At 34.6% G+C, this 21,696-nt stretch overlaps 1 protein-coding gene across 33 annotated transcripts in view; it reads left to right on the plus strand.

The window, feature by feature from the left end:
* VPS13B (vacuolar protein sorting 13 homolog B) overlaps window positions 1-21,696 on the plus strand; it is an 857,597-nt gene that overhangs the window by 173,654 nt on the left and 662,247 nt on the right. For all 33 annotated transcript variants that reach the window (XR_012416560.1, XR_012416558.1, XR_012416559.1 and 30 more), the window contains one exon: window positions 4,316-4,497. Coding sequence is in view for 27 of the 33 variants with exons in the window: in XM_073999176.1 (XP_073855277.1) it covers window positions 4,316-4,497 (182 nt within the window). In the remaining 6 variants the exon portion in view is untranslated. The remainder of the gene's footprint in view (window positions 1-4,315; window positions 4,498-21,696) is intronic.

The following is a 21,696-nucleotide window of genomic DNA, read 5'->3' on the forward strand; positions in this document are numbered from 1 at the left end:
AGACACGAATAGAGAAAAAAAGAATAAAAAGTTATGAACAAAACCTCTGAGCAATATAGGATTATGTAAAGAGACTAAATATATGATCCATTGGTGTCCCTGAAAGAGATGGGGAGAATGGATGCAACATGGAAAACATATTTCAGCGTATGATTCATGAGAACTTCCCCAATCTAGCTAGAGCCAATATTCCAATTCAGGAAACGCAGAGAACCTCTCTGTGAAGTAATATACTTCACAAGAAGATCATCTCTAAGACACATAATCATCAGATTTTCCAAGGTCGAAATGAAAGAAAATATGTTAAAGGCAGCTAGAGAGAAACGTCAAATCACCTTCAAAAGGAAGCACATCAGAACAAAAGTGAATCTCTCAGGAGAAATCCCACATGCCAGAAGAGATTGGTGGTCACTATTCAACATTCTTAAAGAGAAGAAATTCCAACCAAGAATTTCTTATCTGGTCAAACTAAGCTTCGTAAGTGAAAGAGAAAGAAGATCCTTTTCAGACAAGCAAATGCTGAGAGAATTTGTGACTCCCGGACCTGTCTTAGAAAAGCTCCTGAAAAAAAGCACTAAATATGAAAAGGAAAGACCATTACCAGGCACTATAAAATAACACTTAAGTACACAGAACAGTGACATTATAAAGCAACCATACAAACAAGTCTCCGTAGTAAACAGGTAACTTAATGATGACAGGGTCAAATCTACACATACTAATACTAACCTTGAATGTAAATTGGCTAAATTCTCCAATTAAAAGGCACAGAGAGGCAAACTAGATAAAAAACCAAGTCCCAGTGGAAGGCTGTCGTCAAGATACCCATCTCACATGCAGTATGACACCCACAGACTACAAATGTCAGTTTGGCCAAATTGATTCATAGTAGTGGTTTTGTTTTTAATTCTTTACTTACGTTCTATTTGTTTTATCAGTTCCCGAGAGAGGAGTATTGAAATCTTCAGGTTTTCGATTTGTCTATTCCTGTTTTCAGTTATGTATTTTAAAAAATGTATGTATTTCGGACATCTGTAGTGCCTACAAACTTAACCATGTTATCATTATGAAAAAATCTCTCGGTCGGGCGCGGTGGCTCACGCCTGTAATCCCAGCACTTTGGGAGGCCGAGGCGGGCGGATCACGAGGTCAGGAGATCGAGACCATCCTGGCTAACACGGTGAAACCCCGTCTCTACTAAAAATGCAAAAAATTAGCCGGGCGAGGCGGCGGGTGCCTGTAGTCCCAGCTACTCGGGAGGCTGAGGCAGGAGAATGGCGTGAACCCGGGAGGCGGAGCTTGCAGTGAGCCGAGATCGCGCCATTGCACTCCAGCCTGGGCGACTAAGCGAGACTCTGTCTCCAAAAAAAAAAAAAAAAAAAAAAACTCTCTATATCCATGGTAATAGTCTTTGTTCCAAAGTTTACTTTGTCTAATATTAATGCATGACTCTTTTTTGATTAGAATTATGTGGTGTTTCTTTTGCTGGTTCGTTTACTCCTTCATGCTCCTATCCCCTTTATTTTTAACCTATCTACTTTATATTTAAAGTGGATATATAATTGGTCTTTTTTTTTTTTTTTTTCAATATAATCTGAGCATCTCTTCCTTGAACTGGTATGCTTAAGTGTTTCAGACTTAACATAATACCATCTTTTGGGGTTTAGTTCTAGTATCTTGCTGTTTGTTTTCTAGTTGTCCCATCTATTGTTTGTTTTCTTTTTTTCTTTTCCCAACTTTATTTAGATTGATTCCGTTTCATCCTCTCTATTTCATTCTTATTCCACTCTGTCTCCACTATTGCCTTTATTAGTTTTACCTTTTAGTTTTATGGCTTTAGTTGTCCTTGGTTTTACAGTTTACATCTTTTACTTATCACAGCTATCTTCAAATAATGTCATTCTGTGTCATACATTGTGTAAGAACCTCCATTTCCCTCTTCCTATCCTTGGCTATTGGCATTATGCATTCTACTTTTACATATGTTATAAACTCTGAACTGTGTTGTTATGATTTTTGCTTTAAACAGTTAATTCTTAATCTTGTTAGAAGATGAGAATGTTTCTTTCTTCTTCTTCTTCTTCTTCTTCTTCTTCTTCTTCTTCTTCTTCTTCTTCTTCTTCTTCTTCTTCTTCTTCCTCCTCCTCCTCCTCCTCCTCCTCCTCCTCCTCCTCCTCCTTCTTCTTCTTCTTCTTCTTCTTTTTTTTTTTTAATTCACCCATATATTTACCATTCCCAGCACTCTTCACATTTCTTTGTGTAGAGCCACAAATGTTTCCATCTGGTATCACATTCATTTAGCCTGAAGAATTTTCTTTAACATTTTTTTGTAGTACAGATATGCTGGTGAGGAATTCTTCCCAGTGTTTAGTCATAAAAAAGCTCTTTTGCTAACATTTTTAAAAGATTTTTTTTCTGAATTTTGGATTCTAGGCTGACCGTTTTTCCTTTTTCTTTCTGCATTTCAGTCATGTTATTCTGTTGTCTTCTGTTGTGCATGATTTCTGATGAAGAGTCTGCTTTCATTTTCTAGCTTTGTTTCTTTACATGTGATGTGTTTTTCTCCTTAACACTAGTTTTCAGCAATTTGATTAAAGAAACACGTGATGTGTTTTTCTCCTTAACACTAGTTTTCAGCAATTTGGTAATAATGTGCCTTGCTGTGTTTTTAATTCTCTTCTGCTTGGGGTTTGTTGAACTTCTGGGATATTTGGGTTTATAGTTTTCTTCAAATTGCTTGATAGTGTCCCACATCCCACATCCCATTAAAGCTTTGTTCAGTTATTTTAGTCTCTCTCTCTCTCTTTTTTTTTATTTTTTATTTTTTGAGACGGAGTCTCTCTCTGTCGCCCAGGCTGGAATGCAGTGGCATGATCTCGATCTAGGCTTACTGCAATCTCCGCCTCCTGAGTTCAAGCAATTCTCCTGCCTCAGGCTCCTGAGTAGCTGGGATTACAAGCATGCGCCACCACGCCCAGCTAATTTTTGTATTTTTAGTAGAGACGGGGTTTTACCATGTTGGTCAGGCTGGTCTCAAGCTCCTGACCTTGTGATCCGCCCGCCTTGGCTTGCCAAAGTGCTGGGATTACAGGCGTGAGCCCCCGCGTCGGGCCTATTTTAGTGTTTTATCTTTCCTGGTCCTTGATTTCCTGGGAACTCCTCAGAGACTAGTCAGGTAGTGGGAGAAGAGAGGGAGGCGTTTGTTCCTACATTTCTGTCTTCTGCATGTATGATTGCAAAGTAGTTTGCTGGTGTCTCATGCTATGCCTGGTGGCTTTAGGCAATGCAAATGAAACTGTGCCTTGAATTGGTCTCCATAGCAGTGGCCAGAATACGAGATAGGGTGAGAAGCTTTTTAGGTGATATACAAGAGATGTTCTGTACTCTCCATGTGTGGTTACAGTTGGGAAAATGACAAATGATGGAGGGTTTGTGAGGTTGAGGAAAGAGCAGGTTACAGTCTACTATAGTAGCATCCTGATTTTTTTTGTATCTATCTTTTGTTTTATTGTTCTTCTATTTTATCTTGCACGCTTAATTAACCTTCAGTATAAACTTGTTGCTCACAAACATATTGAAATATTTCCTTACTTTGAGGCTTTGTTATTTAGAAAATTTAATTACGTAATTCACTTTATTCATAGACAAAACCAAATGAATAAGGGATCAACAAATTAGATATTCCAGGGCAGAAATTTTAAAAATGATTTTCCATGTTACTATCAAGTACAGTCTGCATATAATGTAAATACTTCATAAATACTTCTGAGAGAGGGTAGAGGGCTGTGGATCAGGTTGCCTGGATTTAAATTCTAATTTTTCCTTTTTTTAGTAGTATGACATTTGATACCTTAATATATCTGTGTGTGTCTTGGTTTTCCCATTTGAAAAACTAGTATAATGATAGTACCTCCCTCATAGAGTTATTATGGCAGGATTCAACGTGTTAATAGATAAAAGAAATTTAGAACAATGCAGATTTGCTAGTAAATCCTTTCTAAGTGTTAACAAGCACTATTTTTATTTTTACTTAGAATGATTGCCTTGATTATGTAGTAATTGCTTGAGCAGTGTATGTGTAGGTGAATATGTGTGTATGGACATCATTCTAGTTTGTATTTTTATATTTTATTATTCAGAGTTCCTGAAATAGTGAAACTTAAAGTTAGCAGAATTGCATATCTATTTTGTTTAATCACATTTTAAAATACTTTGGATGTATACCCTTTCTTCCCTTGCAACCTAAGTCATTTAGTATTTTGTTGTCTGTAAATACCGTTTATTCTATTGTGATTCTTTCTGTTTTCTTGTGCAGGACCAAAAGATCTCAGATTGCTATAACTGAAGGTATATTTGAACTTCCAAATCTCACAATTCAAGCTACAAGAGCACAGACACTTCTCTTGCAAGCAATATATCAAAGTTGGTCTCATCTTGGAAGTGTCAGCTCTTCTGCAGTGATTGAAGCTTTGATAAATGAAGTCTTCCTAAGTATAGGTAAGAGCACAATCTTTTTGATAAGTATATGGAAAATTTGTGTTAGAGGCAATTAATATTTTATTATGAAAATCATATGTCTAGCATGGTCAACTTAAATTGTAATACGTTTCTGTGAATGTAGATATTTATAGTTTATGCTTAAAATCCAGATTATGAGTTAAGCCATCCAGTTTTATTTCCTTGTACCTATTTCTGCGTGTGTTTCATAATTGCAAAAGATTATTTTTCACCAACTTCTTGTATAATTTACCCTTTGGATAACTTTTGAGGGTATTAATGTATGTGTTTGAAATGATAACCAAATTATAAGTACAGTATTTTTTATTATACTGGTAAAATGAAATAAATTCTTACTTGTAATACTTGGTTAGTTTGGTAAACAAATTTTTTCGTGTGTGTGTTTGAAAAGCATTAATCTGACACCCTTAATGAGTTAATTAACTACTAAAAATACAAATTTCTGCTTTGATGTCACTATAAGAGATATCTTCTTATCATTCAGTTTGCATGTAAATAAAAAATTATAGAAGCTTTTTAAAGTTGTTTCAGTTCAAAATAATAATGTTATATTTGTCAGTAACATGAAAGTAGTTTTTAAAGGTTATAATTTAAGTGTAATTATGCTTAAAGTAACATTATTTTAAATTTATCTGTTAAAATAAAGCGACTTTTGTTCTTATATGATGCTTTTGAAGGTTTTAATTTCAGACCTGACATACAAATTAGAGTTTTCTTATTTGGCCTACCCATTAACTAATGTAAAATACAGGTTGATTATCCCTTTTCCAAAGTGCTTGGTACCAGAGTGATTCCAATTTCACATTTTTTTCAGATTTGGAATATTTGCCCTTACATAATGAGATATACTGGAGTTGTGACTCAAGTCTAAATATGAAATTCATTTGCATTTCATTTACATCTTATACACATCTTCTGAAGGCAATTTTATACAATATTTTTTATAATTTGTGTGACTTAATCACATGAGGTCAGGTGTGGAATTTTCTACTTGTATCATGTCAGTGCCCAAAGAGTTTTGAATTTTGGAGCATTTCAGATTTGGGGTTTTCAGATTAGGGATGCTCAAGTTGTAGTAGTTCTGGTACTGGCTTTTAGCATTATATAAAGAATAACAAGATAAATGTTGCAGTAGGCTAGAGGTTCTTCACTTGGAGCTTATGAAAGGACTTAAGAGTTTTCTGAATCCCTGGAAGTAGCATGCAAATTTTATTGTGTATATAAACACACACACAGACATACATATTTGTATCCTCTTTTTGAATTGAACTTACTGCTCCTAACTGAAACTTTTTACCCTTTGAACAGCATCTTCCTATTACATACCAACCCCCACTCCATTCCGCCTACATTTGGTAACCACCATTCTACTCTAACCACCATTCTACTCTCTACTTCTATGAGTTTGACTTTTTTAGATACCACATTTAAGTGAGATCCTGCAGTACCTGGCTTATTTCACTTAGTATAATGTCCTCCAGGTTCAACTGTGTTGTCTTAAACGACAGATTTTCCTTCTTTTTTTAAGGCAGAATAGTAATCTATTGTGGATATATGCCATATTTTCTTTATCCACTCATCCCTTGATGGACACTAATACTGATTCCATATCTTGGCTGTTGTACAGTGAACACGGGTGTGCAGATATCTCTCTAACATGATTTCATTTTCTTTGGACATATACCCAGAAGTGGGATTGGTGGATCATATGCTAGTTATATTTTTAGATTTTTGAGGAACTTCCATACCATTTTCCATAATGGTTGTACTAATTTTCTTTTTTCTTTTCTTTTTTTTTTGTTTTTTTGAGACGGAGTCTTGCTCTGTTGCCAGGCTGGAGTGCGGTGACACGATCTCGGCTCACTGCAACATCTACCTCCCAGGTACAAGTGATTCTCCTGCCTCAGCCTCCTGAGTAGCTGGGACTACAGGTGTGCGCCACCACACCCAGCTAATTTTTTGTATTTTTAGTAGAGACGGGGTTTCACCGTGTTGGCCAGGATGGTCTCTATCTCTTGACCTCATGATCCGCCTGCCTCAGCCTCCCAAAGTGCTGGGATTACAGGCGTGAAGGTTGTACTAATTTTCATTCCCACCAATGGTATTCTCTTTTTCTCCACATCCTTGCTAACACTTACCTTTCATCATTTTGAAAATGGCCATTCTAACAGGTATGTGGTTATATCTCATTGTGAATTTAATTTACATTTCTCTAGTAATCAATGATGTTGAGTATGTTTTCATAAACTTGTTGGTCATTTGTATGAACCATTTAGATGTTGGCCATTTGCATTGTTCATTTGTCACCATTTGTCATCTGTCGGCCATTTGTCACCTTTTGAGAAATGTCTGTTCAGGTCCTGTGCCATTTTAAAATTGCGTATTCATTTTCTTCTTATTGAGTTGAGTTCCTTAGATATTTTGGATAACAACTCTTTATCAGAGGGATGGTCTGCAAATTTTTCTCGCAGTTTCTGTGTTCTTCCTTCGTTCTGTTGTTTCTTTTGCTGTACAGAAGTTTTCGTTTGATGCAGTTCCATTTTTCTGTTATTGCTTTCATTTCCTGTGCTTTCAGGGTTATAGTCAATGCCCAGACCAATGAAGCTTTGTCAGTAAGTTTCTTCTAGTAGATTTACAGTTTCAGGTCTTATATTTAAGTCTTTAATCCCTTCTGAATTGGTTTTCCTCATGGTGTTAGATAAGGATTCAATCTCATTGTTCTGCATGTAGATATCCAGTTTTCCCAGCAGCATTTATTGAAGAATCTGTTCTTTCCCTATTGTATATTCTTGGCATCTTCATCAAAAATCAATTGTCCGTAAATGTGTGGGTTTATTTTGAATTCTGTCTTGTTTTGTAGGTTGATGTGTCTGTCTGTCTTCATGACAGTACCATGCTGTTTTGATTGCTATAGCTTTTTAGTATAAAGTCAGATAGTGTGATTTTTTTTCAGCTTTATTCTTTTTTGTTTAAGATTGCTTTGGTTCTTTGAGGTATTTTATTCCGTATGAATTTATGGATTTTTTTTACTATTTCTGTGAAAAATGACATTAGAATTTTGATAGGGGTTGCATTGAATCTGTAGCTTGTTTTGGGTAACATGGACATTTTAACATTAGTTCTCTCATTTCAGTAGAACAGAACACCTTTCCATTTATTTGTGTGTTTTTTTTTTTTTTTAGTTTTTTTTTTTTTTATCAGTGTGTTATACTTTTCAGTACATAGATCTTTCATATCCGTGGTTAAATTTATATCTATGTATTTTTGTTTTTGCTATTATAAATGGGATTGTTTTCCTAATTTCTTTTATGGATAGTTTTAGTTTTGGACATGTTAATGCATAAAAATGGTACTGATTTTTACATGTTGATTTTGTAACCTACATCTTTACTGAATTCACTTATCAGTTCTAAAAGTTTTTGGATGGAGTCTTTAGGGATTTGTTTTTTTTTTTTTTTTTTTGAGTTGGAGTCTCCCTCTGTCACCCAGGCTGGAATGCAGTGGTGTGATCTTGGCTCACTGCAACCTCCATCTCCTAGGTTTGTAACTGGGATTACAGGCACGTCACCCCACCGGGGTAGGTTTTTTGTATTTTTAGTAGAGATGGGGTTTCACCATGTTGGTCAGGGTGGTCTTGAACTCCTTACCTCAAGTAATTCACCCACCTTGTCCTCCTAAAATACTGGGATTACAGGTGTGAGCCACTATGCCTGGCCGGGATTTTTACATATAAGATCATATTGTCAACAAGTAGAGACAATTTAACTTCTTTTTTTTCTGTTACAATACCTTTTATTTCTTCCTCTTGATTAGTTTTTCTGAATAGGACTTCCAGTACTGTGTGGAAAAGAAGTAGTGAGAGTGAGCATTCTTCTCAGGTCACTATCTTTAAAGATTTCAACATTTCACTCTTCCATATGATGTTAGCCATGGGCTTGTTCTATATGTCCTTTATTGTGTTTAGGTACATTCCTTCTATACCTAATCTGTTAGTAGTTTTGATCATGAAAGGCTGTTGAATTTTGTCAAATGCTTTTTCTGCATCTATTGGGATGATGATATGACTTTTGTCCTTTATTTTGTTAATGTGGTGTATCATATTTATTGAGTTGTATTTGTCAAACCATCCTTGCATCCCGTGGATAAATACCACTGTATCATGGCAAAAGATTATTTTAATGTGTTGTTGAATTTCATTTAATATTTTGTTAAGAATTTTTACATCTATGTTCGCCAGAGATATTGGTCTGTAAGTTTGTCTTCTTGTAGTGCCCTTTTCTGGCTTTGGTATGAGGGTAATGCTAGCCTTCTAAAATGAGTTTGAAAGTATTCTCTCTTCAGATTTTTGGAAGAGTTTGAGAAGTGATCAATGTTAGTTGTTCTTTAAATGTCTGGTAGAATTCATCCAGTCCAGAACTTTTCTTTGATGGGGACTTTTTGTTACTGATTGACTCTTCTTACTCATTATTGGTCTACTTGTATTTTCCATTCTTTCGTGATTAAGTCTTGATAGGTTAAATGTGTCTAGGAATTTATTAATTTCTTTTAGCTTATCCAATCCATTGATGTAGTGTTGTTCATAGTAGCCGCTTATGATGAGTCTACATATTTCCATTGTTTCTATCAGCTGTAATCTCTCCGCTTTTATTTTTAATTTTATTTATTTGAGTAGGCTCCTTTTTCTTAGTCTATTGAAGGGTTTATCTTGTCAAAAATCCAACTCTTATTTTTATTTTTAAAATTGTTTTCCTAGTCTCTGTGTATTTCTGTTTTGATATTTGTGATTTTCTTTCTCCTGCTGACTTTAGACCTTTTTTTAATTCCTTGAAGTATAATGTTTGGTGATTTATTTGAAATATTTGTTTTTTTATTTAGGCATGTATTGCTGTAATCTTCTTTCTTAGAACTACTTCAGCTGCATTTCCTAGGTTGTGTATTTTGTGTTTCCATTTTCATTTGTCTCAAGATACTTTTTGATTTCATCTTTACCTGTTGGTAATTTAGGAACATGTTGTTTGATTTTCACATATTTGTGATTTTCCCCAAGATTTATTTTTGGGGTGGTGAAAATATTCTGTAATTATATAGTTGTGATGGGATTCATAACCTTGCATTAGGTTGATACAAAAGTAATCACCATTAATTTGAATGGCAAAAAACACGATTACATTTGTACCAACCTAATATATATGGTAAAATCCATTTAATTACACACGTTGAAAAAATGAGGGTTATGTTATATGAATTTTGTCTTCAAAAAACGTTTTAATTTGATGATTATTTAAGTAGACTATGTTATTGCCAGTCTTTTGGCCATTATTTTATATGGATTTACTATTCAAAATCTTACCTTTTTGATGCTAGCCCATCTATAAGTTAACTCTACAGTAACATCTTCCTTGGCATTAGCACTTATCACTGTCTGAAACTGTCTAATTCATTTATTTGTTTATTTGCTAAATTTCTATTTCCTGTGATGTTTTCTTCAGAGTATTTTTTGGTTTATTGTCTCACAATATTAATGTATTTTTAAAATTTAAAATTTTTATTTTTGTTAATTGGCTTAGATAGCCTGAACATTCATATTAGTAAGCTCATGAAATAATTTGCTTTTATAATTTTTTTCCCTAGCCAAACCTATTCCATTTTTACTTTTCTGAATTTATGAAATGGACTGTGCTATGAAAAAGCGTTTTATTTGAAATTTCCTTTTCTACAAATATTCTGTGTTTAAAAGAATGCTGGCATATGTATTGAAAAATTCATCAGGCAAGTGACAACAGATTGTTATTTGTAACCTGATGTTCTGTCATTTAGAAACCTAAAATTAGTGGGACTAATTTTTGCATAGTGAGGAGTTGAAGAAATTAAAATGATGTTAAGACGTTTCTTTGCCAAATAATTTTATTTTTATCAAATGAAATACCTACAAAATTTATAACAGATTAAAGAGAAACCATCAGCTAAGACAGTTTTAAAAAGCCAGATTTCCAGGTGGCCAGTTTTCTTGTCTTCCCCCACATGACCCCCAAAAAACAAAACCTCATTCTGTGCTTTGTATTCTTACTGAGTGCTTAAAGGATTGTGCCTTCAAATAGTTCTATCTAAAGATCCAGGAAATGTGTATGTGTATAGGGTGTAAAGTTTTAGCATTTTATTATTTTGCATCTGAGGACTCTCATTACACAGTACTCAGCACTGTTAAGCTTTGTTTAATATGTTTTGTGTAAGTATGTGATCCTTTGCTTTACGACTAGTTTCCATTTCCCACATTAATAAAGAGATTATACAAGTTGTGTACATTTTTCGATCTCTCAGACTTAGGTTCTGATAATGTGTGAAAGAAGAACTATTATTATTATCATTATTATTATTATATTTTTTGAGATGGAATCTCGCTCTGTCACCCAGGCTGGAGTGCAGTGGTGCGATCTTGGCTCACTGCAAGCTCCATCTCCTGGGTTCATGCCATTTTCCTCCTGAGTAGCTGGGACTACAGGTGCCCGCCACTATGCCCGGCTAATTTTTTGTATTTTTAGTAGAGATGAAGTTTCATCGTGTTAGTTAGGATGCTCTCGATCTCCTGACCTTGTGATCCGCCCACCTCGGCCTCTCAAAGTGCTGGGATTACAGGCGTGAGCCACCACACCCAGCCCAGAACCATTATTTTTAAAGTCTACGTTTGACTGTACACCACCTTTCATCATAATCTCATGCCTCTAGCCTACCCTCCTACTTGCTGTCTTAATTCATATTATTGATAGTTACCGACCAACAGTATCTAGTTTTTTCCTGTGTATGGCTTTTTCTTCTATCTGGAACCCAATTCTGTTTGATTACATTCTCCTACATTTTCCTCTCTTTGAGTACTAGTTTTATTTTAACACTAGTCTTTTTCCTTGAATTTAACACTATGCTAATTACAGTCTACTTGTACTTCAGAAAAATTACATTCTTTTTTTTTTAATTTATTTTTTATTATTATACTTTAAGTTCTACGGTACATGTGCATAATGTGCAGGTTTGTTACATATGTATACTTGTGCCATGTTGGTGTGCTGCACCCATCAACTCGTCAGCACCCATCAACTCATCATTTACATCAGGTATAACTCCCAGTGCAATCCCTCCCCCCTCCCCCCTCCCCATGATAGGCCCCGGTGTGTGATGTTCCCCTTCCCGAGTCCAAGTGATCTCATTGTTCAGTTCCCACCTTTGAGTGAGAACATGCGGTGTTTGGTTTTCTGTTCTTGTGATAGTTTGCTGAGAATGATGGTTTCCAGCTTCATCCATGTCCCTACAAAGGACACAAACTCATCCTTTTTTATGGCTGCATAGTATTCCATGGTGTATATGTGCCACATTTTCTTAATCCAGTCTGTCACTACTGGGTACATAACGAAATGAAGGCAGAAATAAAGATGTTCTTTGAAACCAATGAGAACAAACATACAACATACCAGAATCTCTGGGACACATTTAAAGCAGTGTGTAGAGGAAAATTTATAGCACTAAATGCCCACAAGAGAAAGCAGGAAAGATGTAAAATTGACACTCTAACATCACAATTAAAAGAACTAGAGAAGCAAGAGCAAACACATTCAAAAGCTAGCAGAAGGCAAGAAATAACTAAGATCAGAGCAGAACTGAAGGAGATAGAGACACAAAAAACCCTCCAAAAAATCAATGAATCCAGGAGTTGGTTTTTTGAAAAGATCAACAAAATTGACAGACCGCTAGCAAGACTAATAAAGAAGAAAAGAGAGAAGAATCAAATAGACGCAATAAAAAATGATAAAGGGGATATCACCACCGACCCTACAGAAATACAAACTACCATCAGAGAATACTATAAACAACTCTACTCAAATAAACTAGAAAATCTAGAAGAAATGGATAATTTCCTGGACACTTACACTCTTCCAAGACTAAACCAGGAAGAAGTTGAATCCCTGAATAGACCAATAGCAGGCTCTGAAACAGAAAAATTACATTCTCTTCCACATTCCTACCATTTTTCCAGGTATTCTCCCCTCCTCCATGTCAGAAATATTTTATTCTTTCTTTTCCTTTCCCTTCCTTCTGTTAAGTTTTTAAAAACAGTTTTATTTAGATAAAATTTTTGTACCACACTATTTATTCCTTTTCAGGTATGTAGTTTAGTGGCTTTTAATATATTCACAGAGTTGTGTATCCATTACCATAATCAATTTTAGAACGTTTCCAGCATCCCTGAATGAAGCCTTGCATTCCTTAGCTATCACTCCTGGAGCCTCCCATTTTCCCAGCAATAGGCAAATACTAATCTACTTTTTGTCTATATGGATGTGCCTATTGTGGACACTTCATATAAATGAATTACATAAAATGCAGTTCTTTGTGACTGCATATTAGTGCATTTTTCCACTTAGCATACTATTTCAGAGTTTGCCCATATTATAGCATATGTCAGTGCTCATTCCTTTTTATTGCCAAATAGTATTCCATTTTATCCATGTACCATATTTTGTTAATTCATTAATCAGTTGATGGACCTTTGCATTATTTCTATTTCTGACTATTGTGAATAATGTTGCTTTGAACTTTCAAGTACAGGTCTTTTTTTTTTTTTTTTTTTTTGTGAATGTATGCTTTTATTTCTTTTGTGTATGTATACCTATACATATAATTGCTGGGTCATATGGTAATTTTATTTGTAACCTTTTGAGGAGCTGCCAGACTGTTTTCTAAAACAGCTGTATCATTGTACTTTCCATTGGCAATGTGTGATGGTTCTAATTTCTCCACATCCTCATCATATTGTTATCTGTCTTTTGTGTTCCAGCCATCATTGTAGTTGTGAAGTGGCATCAATATGGCTTTCCTTTTCATTTCCCTCATGGCTAATGATGTCGAGTATCTTTTCATGTGTTTATTAGCTATTTATATCTCTTCTATGGAGAAATTTTTCAAATCCTTTGCTTATTTTAAGATCTGCCTCTTTTATCTTTTTCTTTTAAAATGTGAGAATTCTTTATATATTTTAGATAAAAGTTTCCTATCAGATATGGTTTGCAAATGTTTCCTGTAATTTTGTGGGTTATCTTTTTACTTTTTTGATGGTGACTTTTGTCTAAGTTTTTTCATTACCCTCAAGTACATCTTCTTTACACTGGACCTTGTTATCATTTAGAAATGGTTTATCCCTTTGATACTGATATTGATTCTTCGTCATCATCATTACTTTTAGTCCTTTTATTTTTTTTCATTTTATTAATATCACAGAATCCTTTTTGGTCTTACTCTTTAGCTTCATTCCCATTGGCCAACATTATCTATGATGCTATAATTTTAGACTATTTTTTTCCTCTCTCTGTTTATCTTTGTTTTCTCCATGCCTATTCTGTCATTCGTTTGCAAATAAGAAATGTGTGTATGTTTCACTTTTACTACCACCAAAATAACAGTATCTGACCTGAATTAAACTGTTACTGATGTTTGATAATTCTTATAAAATGCATGTGTATAATTGAGTTCCTATTTTTACCATTTCTTTCATTATAAATTATGGTTTATTAGCGAGTTTTGAAATCAACTTCCTTGATTACTACTAAGAATTTGAAAAGACTAGAATAGAAACTTTGTGCCTCAGTCTTCTCATTCTAAATGTTGGACTAATGTGCCACAAAAGCAATAACAAATTTAACTTCAAGCATCAAAACTGCAAAGTGCTTTTAGTGAGAAAATTTTTTCTTTGATAAATGCTATATCACAAAAGTGAGAGATAAATTTTCATTGTTGAATCAGTCACTAATTTCTATTTTGTGAATGAGTTTAAGAGGCTTTAGGAGAATATCTGTGGATGTTGAGTTATGTTTTATAATGCTACAATGATGAATCCTTCTTCCTCAGCTCTTGCAAAAATCAAATTAAAAGTATATTAAAATAAAAAAAGTTATATGCTGGTGTTTGCTAGGGATTTGATTTTGTGCATTGAATTTTATTAATCTTTATGTTACATATAAATACTGGTTTAGTGTCTTAGTATCTCTGTTGCATATTATTTTCACTTTTCAACTATTGACACTTAGGAAAGATCACTGAATTGGAGTGTGAAGACTTTCTCAATAACTATAGGTATGACTAAATAAAGGTCAGTTTGTTTCATTAAGTTTTAGTTAATTTTCTCATCTATAAAATGATGAAAATATTTTTATAGCTGCTCATAGAGTTCTTGCGAATGCCAAATATATTATTGTCTGTGGGCTTAATCTGTTGTTCTTGTCGTAGACATAGGCCTTGCTGGAATCATCTATCTGAAGATATTACCTATGGAAGTTGTTCTAGGATATAAAGTTCTTGGAGACTGAGATAACACCAGTCAGAATTGGAGTCTAGGTGATCCGTTGTTTTAGTTATAAGGATGATAGAGTGAAGGTAAATTCAAAGAGTAAACCAAGAAAATAGGATAATGAATAGATATTGATGAGAGAAGAATAAAATTCAAGACATTGGTTAGGTCTAGCTGTTTGAACTTAGTGAAGAAAGTATATATTTGTGCCCCATTAATGTAGCTATTTACAAGAGGCCTCACTAGGCTCACAGAAACGTATGAAGAACTAAATATTTTCAGTTCTACAGATTCCCAAGGGGAGGGAGTCAATAGACCTGTGAATGGATGTGACAATGCAATGGGATATCTAGAAGAAATGGATAAATTCCTCGACACATACACCCTCCCAAAACTAAGCCAGAAAGAAGTCAAATCCCTGAATAGACCAATAACAATTTCTGAAATTAAGGCAGTAATTAACAGCCTACCAATCAAAAAAAAGCCCAGGACCAGATGGATTCACAGGTGAATTCTACCAAAGTTACAAAGAAGAGCTGGTGCCATTCCTTCTGAAACTATTCCAAATAACAGAAAAATAGAGACTCCTCCCTAACTCATTTTATGAGGCCAGCATCATCCTGATACCAAAACCTGGCAGAGACACAACAAAAAAAATTGGGCGCAGTGGCTCACAACTGTAATCCCAGAACTTTGGGAGGCTGAGGTGGGCGGATCATGAGGTCAGGAGACCGAGACCATCCTGGCTAATACGGTGAAACCCTGTCGCTACTAAAAAAAAATGCAAAAAATTAACTGGGCATGGTGGCAGGCACCTGTAGTCCCAGCTACTCTGGAGGCTGAGGCAGGAGAATAGCGCGAACCCAGCAGGTGGAGCTTGCAGTGATCAGAGATCGCGCCATTACACTCCATTCTGGGTAACGGAGCGAGACTCTGTCTCCAAAAAAAAAAAAAAAACAAAAAACAAAAGAAAATTTCAGGCCGATATCCCTGATGAACTTCCATGTGAAAATCCTTGATAAAATACTGGCAAACCAAATCCAGCAGCACATCAAAAAGCTTATCCACCATGATCAAGTTGGCTTCATCCCTGGGATGCAAGGCTGGTTCAACATAATGCAAGTCAGTAAATGTAATCCATCACATAAAGAGAACCATTGACAAAAACCACATGATTATCTCAATAGATGCAGAAAAGGCCTTCAATAAAATTCAACACCCTTTCATCTAAAAACTCTCAATAAACTGGGTATTGATGAAACGTATCTCAAAATAATAAGAGCTACTTATGACAAACTCAAAACCAATATCATATTGAATGGGCAAAAGCTGGAAGCATTCCCTTTGAAAACTGGCACAAGAAAAGTATGCCCTCTCTCAGCACTCCTATTCAACACAGTATTAGAAGTTCTGGCCAGGGCAATCAGGCAAGAGAAAGAAATAAAGGTATTCAGACGGGAAGAGAGGAAGTCAAATTGCCTCTCTTTGCAGATGACATGACTGTATATTTAGAAAACCCCATCATCTCAGCCCAAAATGTCCTTAAGCTGATAAGCAACTTCAGCAAAGTCTCAGGATACAAAATCAATGTGCAGAAATCACAAGCATTCCTATACACCAATAATAGACAAACAACCAAAACATTCACAATTGCTACAAAGAGAATAAAATACCTAGGGATACAACTTACAAGGGATGTGAAGGACCTCTTCAAGGAGAGCTACGAACCACTGCACAAGGAAATAAGAGAGGACACATACAAATAGAAAATCATTCCATGTTCATGGATAGGAAGAATCAATATCGTGAAAATGGCCATACTGCCGAAAGTAATTTATAGATTCAATATATCCCCATCAAACTACCATTGACTTTCCCCACAGAATTGGCAAAAACTACTTTAAATTTCATATGGAACCGTAAAAGAGCCTGTATAGCCAAGACAGTCCTAAACAAAAAGACCAAAGCTGGAGGCATCACAGTACCTGACTTTAAAATATACTAAAAGGCTACAGTAACCAAAACAGCATGGTACTGGTACCAAAACAGATATATCGAACAATGGAACAGAACAGAGGCCTCAGAAATAACACCACACATCTACAACCATCTGATCTTTGACAGACCTAACAAAAACTAGCAATGGGGAAAGGATTTTCTGCTTAATAAATGGTTTTGGGAAAACTGACTAGCCATATGAAGAAAACTGAAACTGGATCTCTTCCTTACATCTTATACAAAAATTAACTCAAGATGGATTAAAGACTTAAATGTAAGGCCTAAAACCACAAAAACTGTAGAAGAAAACCTAGGCAATACCGTTCAGGACATAGTCACCGGCAAAGACTTTGTGACTAAAACCCCAAAAGGAATAGCAACAAAAGCCAAAATTGACAAATGGAATCTAATCAAACTAAAGAGCTTCTCTGCACAGCAAAAGAAACTATCATCAGTGTGAACAGGCAGCCTACAGAATGGGAGAAAATTTTTGTAATCTGTCCATCTGACAAAGGTCTAATATTCAGAATCTACCAGGAACTTAAACACATTTACAAGAAAAAAAATACCATGAAAAAGTGTGCGAAATATATGAATAAACACTTCTCAAAAGAAGACATTTGTGTGGCCAAGAAACAGAAAAAAAGCTCATCATCACTAGTCATTAGAGAAATGCAAATAAAAACCACAGTGAGATACTATCTCACACCAGTTAGAATGGTGATCGTTAAAAAGTCAGGAAACAACAGATGCTGGAAAGGATGTGGAGAAATAGAAATGCTTTTACACTGTTGGTGGTAGTGTAAATTAGTTTAACCATTGTGGAAGATAGTGTGGCAATTCCTCAAGGATCTAGAACCAGAAATACCATTTGACCCAGCAATCCCATTACTGGGTCCATACCCAAAGGATTATAAACCATTCTACATAAAGACACATGCATTTGTATGTTTATTGCAGCACTATTCACAATAGCAAAGACTTGGAACCAACCCAAATGTCCGTCAATGATAGACTGGATAAAGAAAATGTGGCACATATACACCATGGAATACTATGTAGCCATAAAAATGGATGGGTTCATGGTTTTTGCAGGGAGATGGATGGAGCTAGAAACCATCATTCTAAGCAAATTAACACAGGAACAGAAAACCAAACACCACATGTTCTCACTCATAAGTAGGAGCTGAACAGTGGGAACACATGGACACAGGGAGGGGAACATCACACACTGGGGTTTGTTGGGGGTTGGGGGGCTAGGGGAGGGATAGCATTAGGAGAAATGCCTAATGTAGATGATGGGTTGATGGGTGCCGTGAACACCATGGCACGTGTATACCTTTGTAACAAAACTGTATGTTCTGCACATGTATCCCGGAACTTAAAGTAGAATAATAATAATAAAAAATGAAACTTTATACTTTCATTTACTTTTCACATACTTTACAGCTGTCTGCTTAGCATTTTTCATCTAGTGAGCTGTATAATGTAAGGACTGGATAACATTAAATTTACTTGGATAGACTGAGTTGGCTCACCTATTTTAGATTGATATTTCTCATTTATTAATTTCATTGGCTTCTTACCAGAAACATTGTTGTTGGCAGATCATATATCCTTTTTTACAGATGGGAACATTTATGCTTAGAACAATTTAGTGTTTTTCTTAAATATCATCCCACAGCTATTCACTGACTAAGTCATTTTTTGAAGCCAGACCTTGGAATTTTCTGTTACTATTATGTCTGCAATACCAAACTACCTCTGGTAAATGAGATCAGATAAAGTGTGTTACTTCATTAGAAAATATTAATGAAATTATAGCAAATATTGGAAATGTAATTAAAATAATAAATTATAAAGGATAGAGATTAAAATTTGAGCTAATACATATTTATTAATCAGGTTATTGAATTATATATTTTTGTTATTCGTGTTTCTGATGGCTCTTAAATCATAGAAATTCTAACCCTGTCTTTTTGCGAGAGGCTTAAATATAAAGTCACACATGGCTTTGGTTTTGCTCTGGAAAACAAGGACTTGCTACCACTTTTCCTTGTTCAGAAGCTCATTATTTTGTTGACAGTGTAGTTCCATTAATCTGGTATTTGCAGGGAAATAACTTACAGACTTTAAAATCTGTGCTAAAGGTGATCAAATGGACATTCGAATCCCTCATTTAAGTTATGTCTTAATGTTAAAATAAAAATCTACTTTCCAGAAAGTAACTGTTAAAGTATTTTATGCAAGATTTCATGTGGGATACCTTAATGGTTGAATAATAAATTTTACCTCATAAAAATGAAATTCAATAATACAGTAGCTTTCTCAGCTCAGTAGCATCTGGTCTATTCTCATGAGAGCCAATATTTTCCAACTCATTAGGATCATGTCGTTCTGTATGTCGTCAACATTGACTTAGCCAAGCTACCTTTACTTACATAACTGCCAAACTATTAAATAGGTCTCTTGTGGAGTGAAGTCAAATATTCCTCTTACTTTACTTCTGCCTTAGAAGAGGGGAAGAAAATGTACATACTGTAACATTTAAACATCTGGTCTAAAACCACATCACTGTGACTCTGAATAAAGTTACGGAGGTATTCTTCCCAGGTGTGCATATAAAAAGGATTTTGGAGTTGTCGAATAGTTCTTTAATCACTTAGGAAAAAGATTGAGGTAAATTGATATGCTTTTTCTATTCCTCTGTTTTCAGACTACTTCCCCCAATTCCACCATGTCTGCTAAATATTTCTAATGTGTTCTAAGATACATATTTTTGAGATGTTATAAAATTTTCTTGCCAGATACAGGTATTGGCTATACATTTATTCTTGCCTAAAAAACAAAATGAATTGAGTTAGATTCGTATTGAGAACTACCAATAAGACCTCTTGATATTTAAATTGGAGTAAAAAGACATTAATTTTTGTGATTCTTGTGAGTTTTAAGGTGTCCCCATATGCACTTTGAATAATATGAATATTTATTGAATTTAAAGTTTCCATTTTACTACAGCTCATGTCCAGGTATTGAGAGCTCATTTATAGAATATGTGGTCCTTATTAAGAAGTGAGTAATTAATATAGCGTTTAACCCATTTATGCTGGAGGTTGCAATTGTGTGTGTGTGTGTGTGTGTGTGAAAAATCAGATCTTGGCAATGACCTTGCACAGTAGGATATAAATAACTCCCACAAGCTTAGCATTCTGATAATAGAACACTAGGTATAAATGGGTTAAAGACACACTTAGAATGTTAAGTTATACCTGACTTGATTTTGTTCCTCTATTCTGTCTCAGACATTTTGATAATGTTTGTAAATTTTTTTCTGATGATACTTCATGGCACAGGAATGGGAATTTTAGGTGTCATTTAGTAAAAAAAATATATAAAATGTAAGCATACAGAGTAGATTTGAGAAAAATACAATTCTTTAAATTACGATTTAAGTGTATTTTATTGGATATTTGAAAAGTAGGCAGTATGAGTTTAGTGTGATTTTTTAGTCTTACAGAAAGTCTTTTATGAACATCATAAAAATGTGTTTTAATAAATTACTGTTGAAAATAATATATTAATAGATAAATGAGTTAGATTTCTGCAGAAAATATACTTTTTGCCTTATGTGTTTTTTGTTGTTTATTTGCCTATGTATTCTTTGCTCATTTTTATGTCTTCTATTTGTTCACAACCTAAAATATATTTCTTCTGGTTGTATTCACTTATCAAACATTTTGAAAATATGTAGTTTGCAGTCTGTTCAGTTCTGGGAGCAGATAGCTAACAAGAAATAGATATAATTGTAGTAATAAATGTAGAATCTTCTGTGTCACCTATTACAGGATCAAGTATGGCTTTAAAAATGGACAAGAGTTAATTACATACAGTGGAGAAAGGGACTCTTATTTGTGAGGGCTGTTTACAAAGTACCACAAACTAGGTGGCTTAAAACAACAAATTTATTTATTGAAGACTTGGGCTGCTTACAGTCATGTTGGAAGGCAAAGCAGTAGTTGGTGTGTCACATCGCCAGAGCTGGAGCAAAAGAGAGAGTTGGGAGGATGTGTCACGCACTTTAAAACAACCGTATCTTCTGAGAACTCACTATCACGCAGCGCCAAGCCATGAGGGATCCATCCTCATAACCCAAACACCTCCCACTAGGCCCTATCTCTATCATTGGGGATTACATTTCAGCATGTGATTTGAGTAGACAACAAATATCCAAACTGTATCACGTATCATTAAGACTTCATTTCTTTCTTTTTATTTCCTTTTTTAAAAAAATTGATTCTACTTGGAGGAAAATTATAATATTTCATAATTTAAAATGAAAGTTTGGTTGCAAAATTCCATTAATCCCATGTTTCCTGATTCTTTTTATAGTCACCTTTTTAAATAAAGTATATATCTCATATGATAAACATCTTCATATATATGTAAGATTAAATACCGATAGATTTATTTGAAATATAAATATTTTGCATAAAGTGAATACTCAATTAATGATTTGTGGAACATATAGGTCAAATCATTGCAACAAATGAAATCATGATAAAAGTCTTACTATCATAGATTTACTTCCTAATTCTTAATTTTAAAACAGTCTTTTACTTTCACAGGAAATCCAAGTGACAATAGTGAAATAATTTTATAAGTTCTTTGTAGTCTGTATTTTCATTAATCTCGTACATTTTTTGAAGTAGAAAATCTGAACAATATTTTATAGGTTTAAAATCTGTCGAAGATATTTTTACACGGCTACTGAGTAGTAAAAAATAACAGAACGAGAAGTTCGGTTCCAGTTTTCAGAGAACTACTTGTGTTTATTTTTTAAGAAATAATGC

Source organism: Macaca fascicularis, chromosome 8 (genome assembly GCF_037993035.2).
Source record: "Macaca fascicularis isolate 582-1 chromosome 8, T2T-MFA8v1.1".
Classification (NCBI taxonomy): domain Eukaryota; kingdom Metazoa; phylum Chordata; class Mammalia; order Primates; family Cercopithecidae; genus Macaca; species Macaca fascicularis.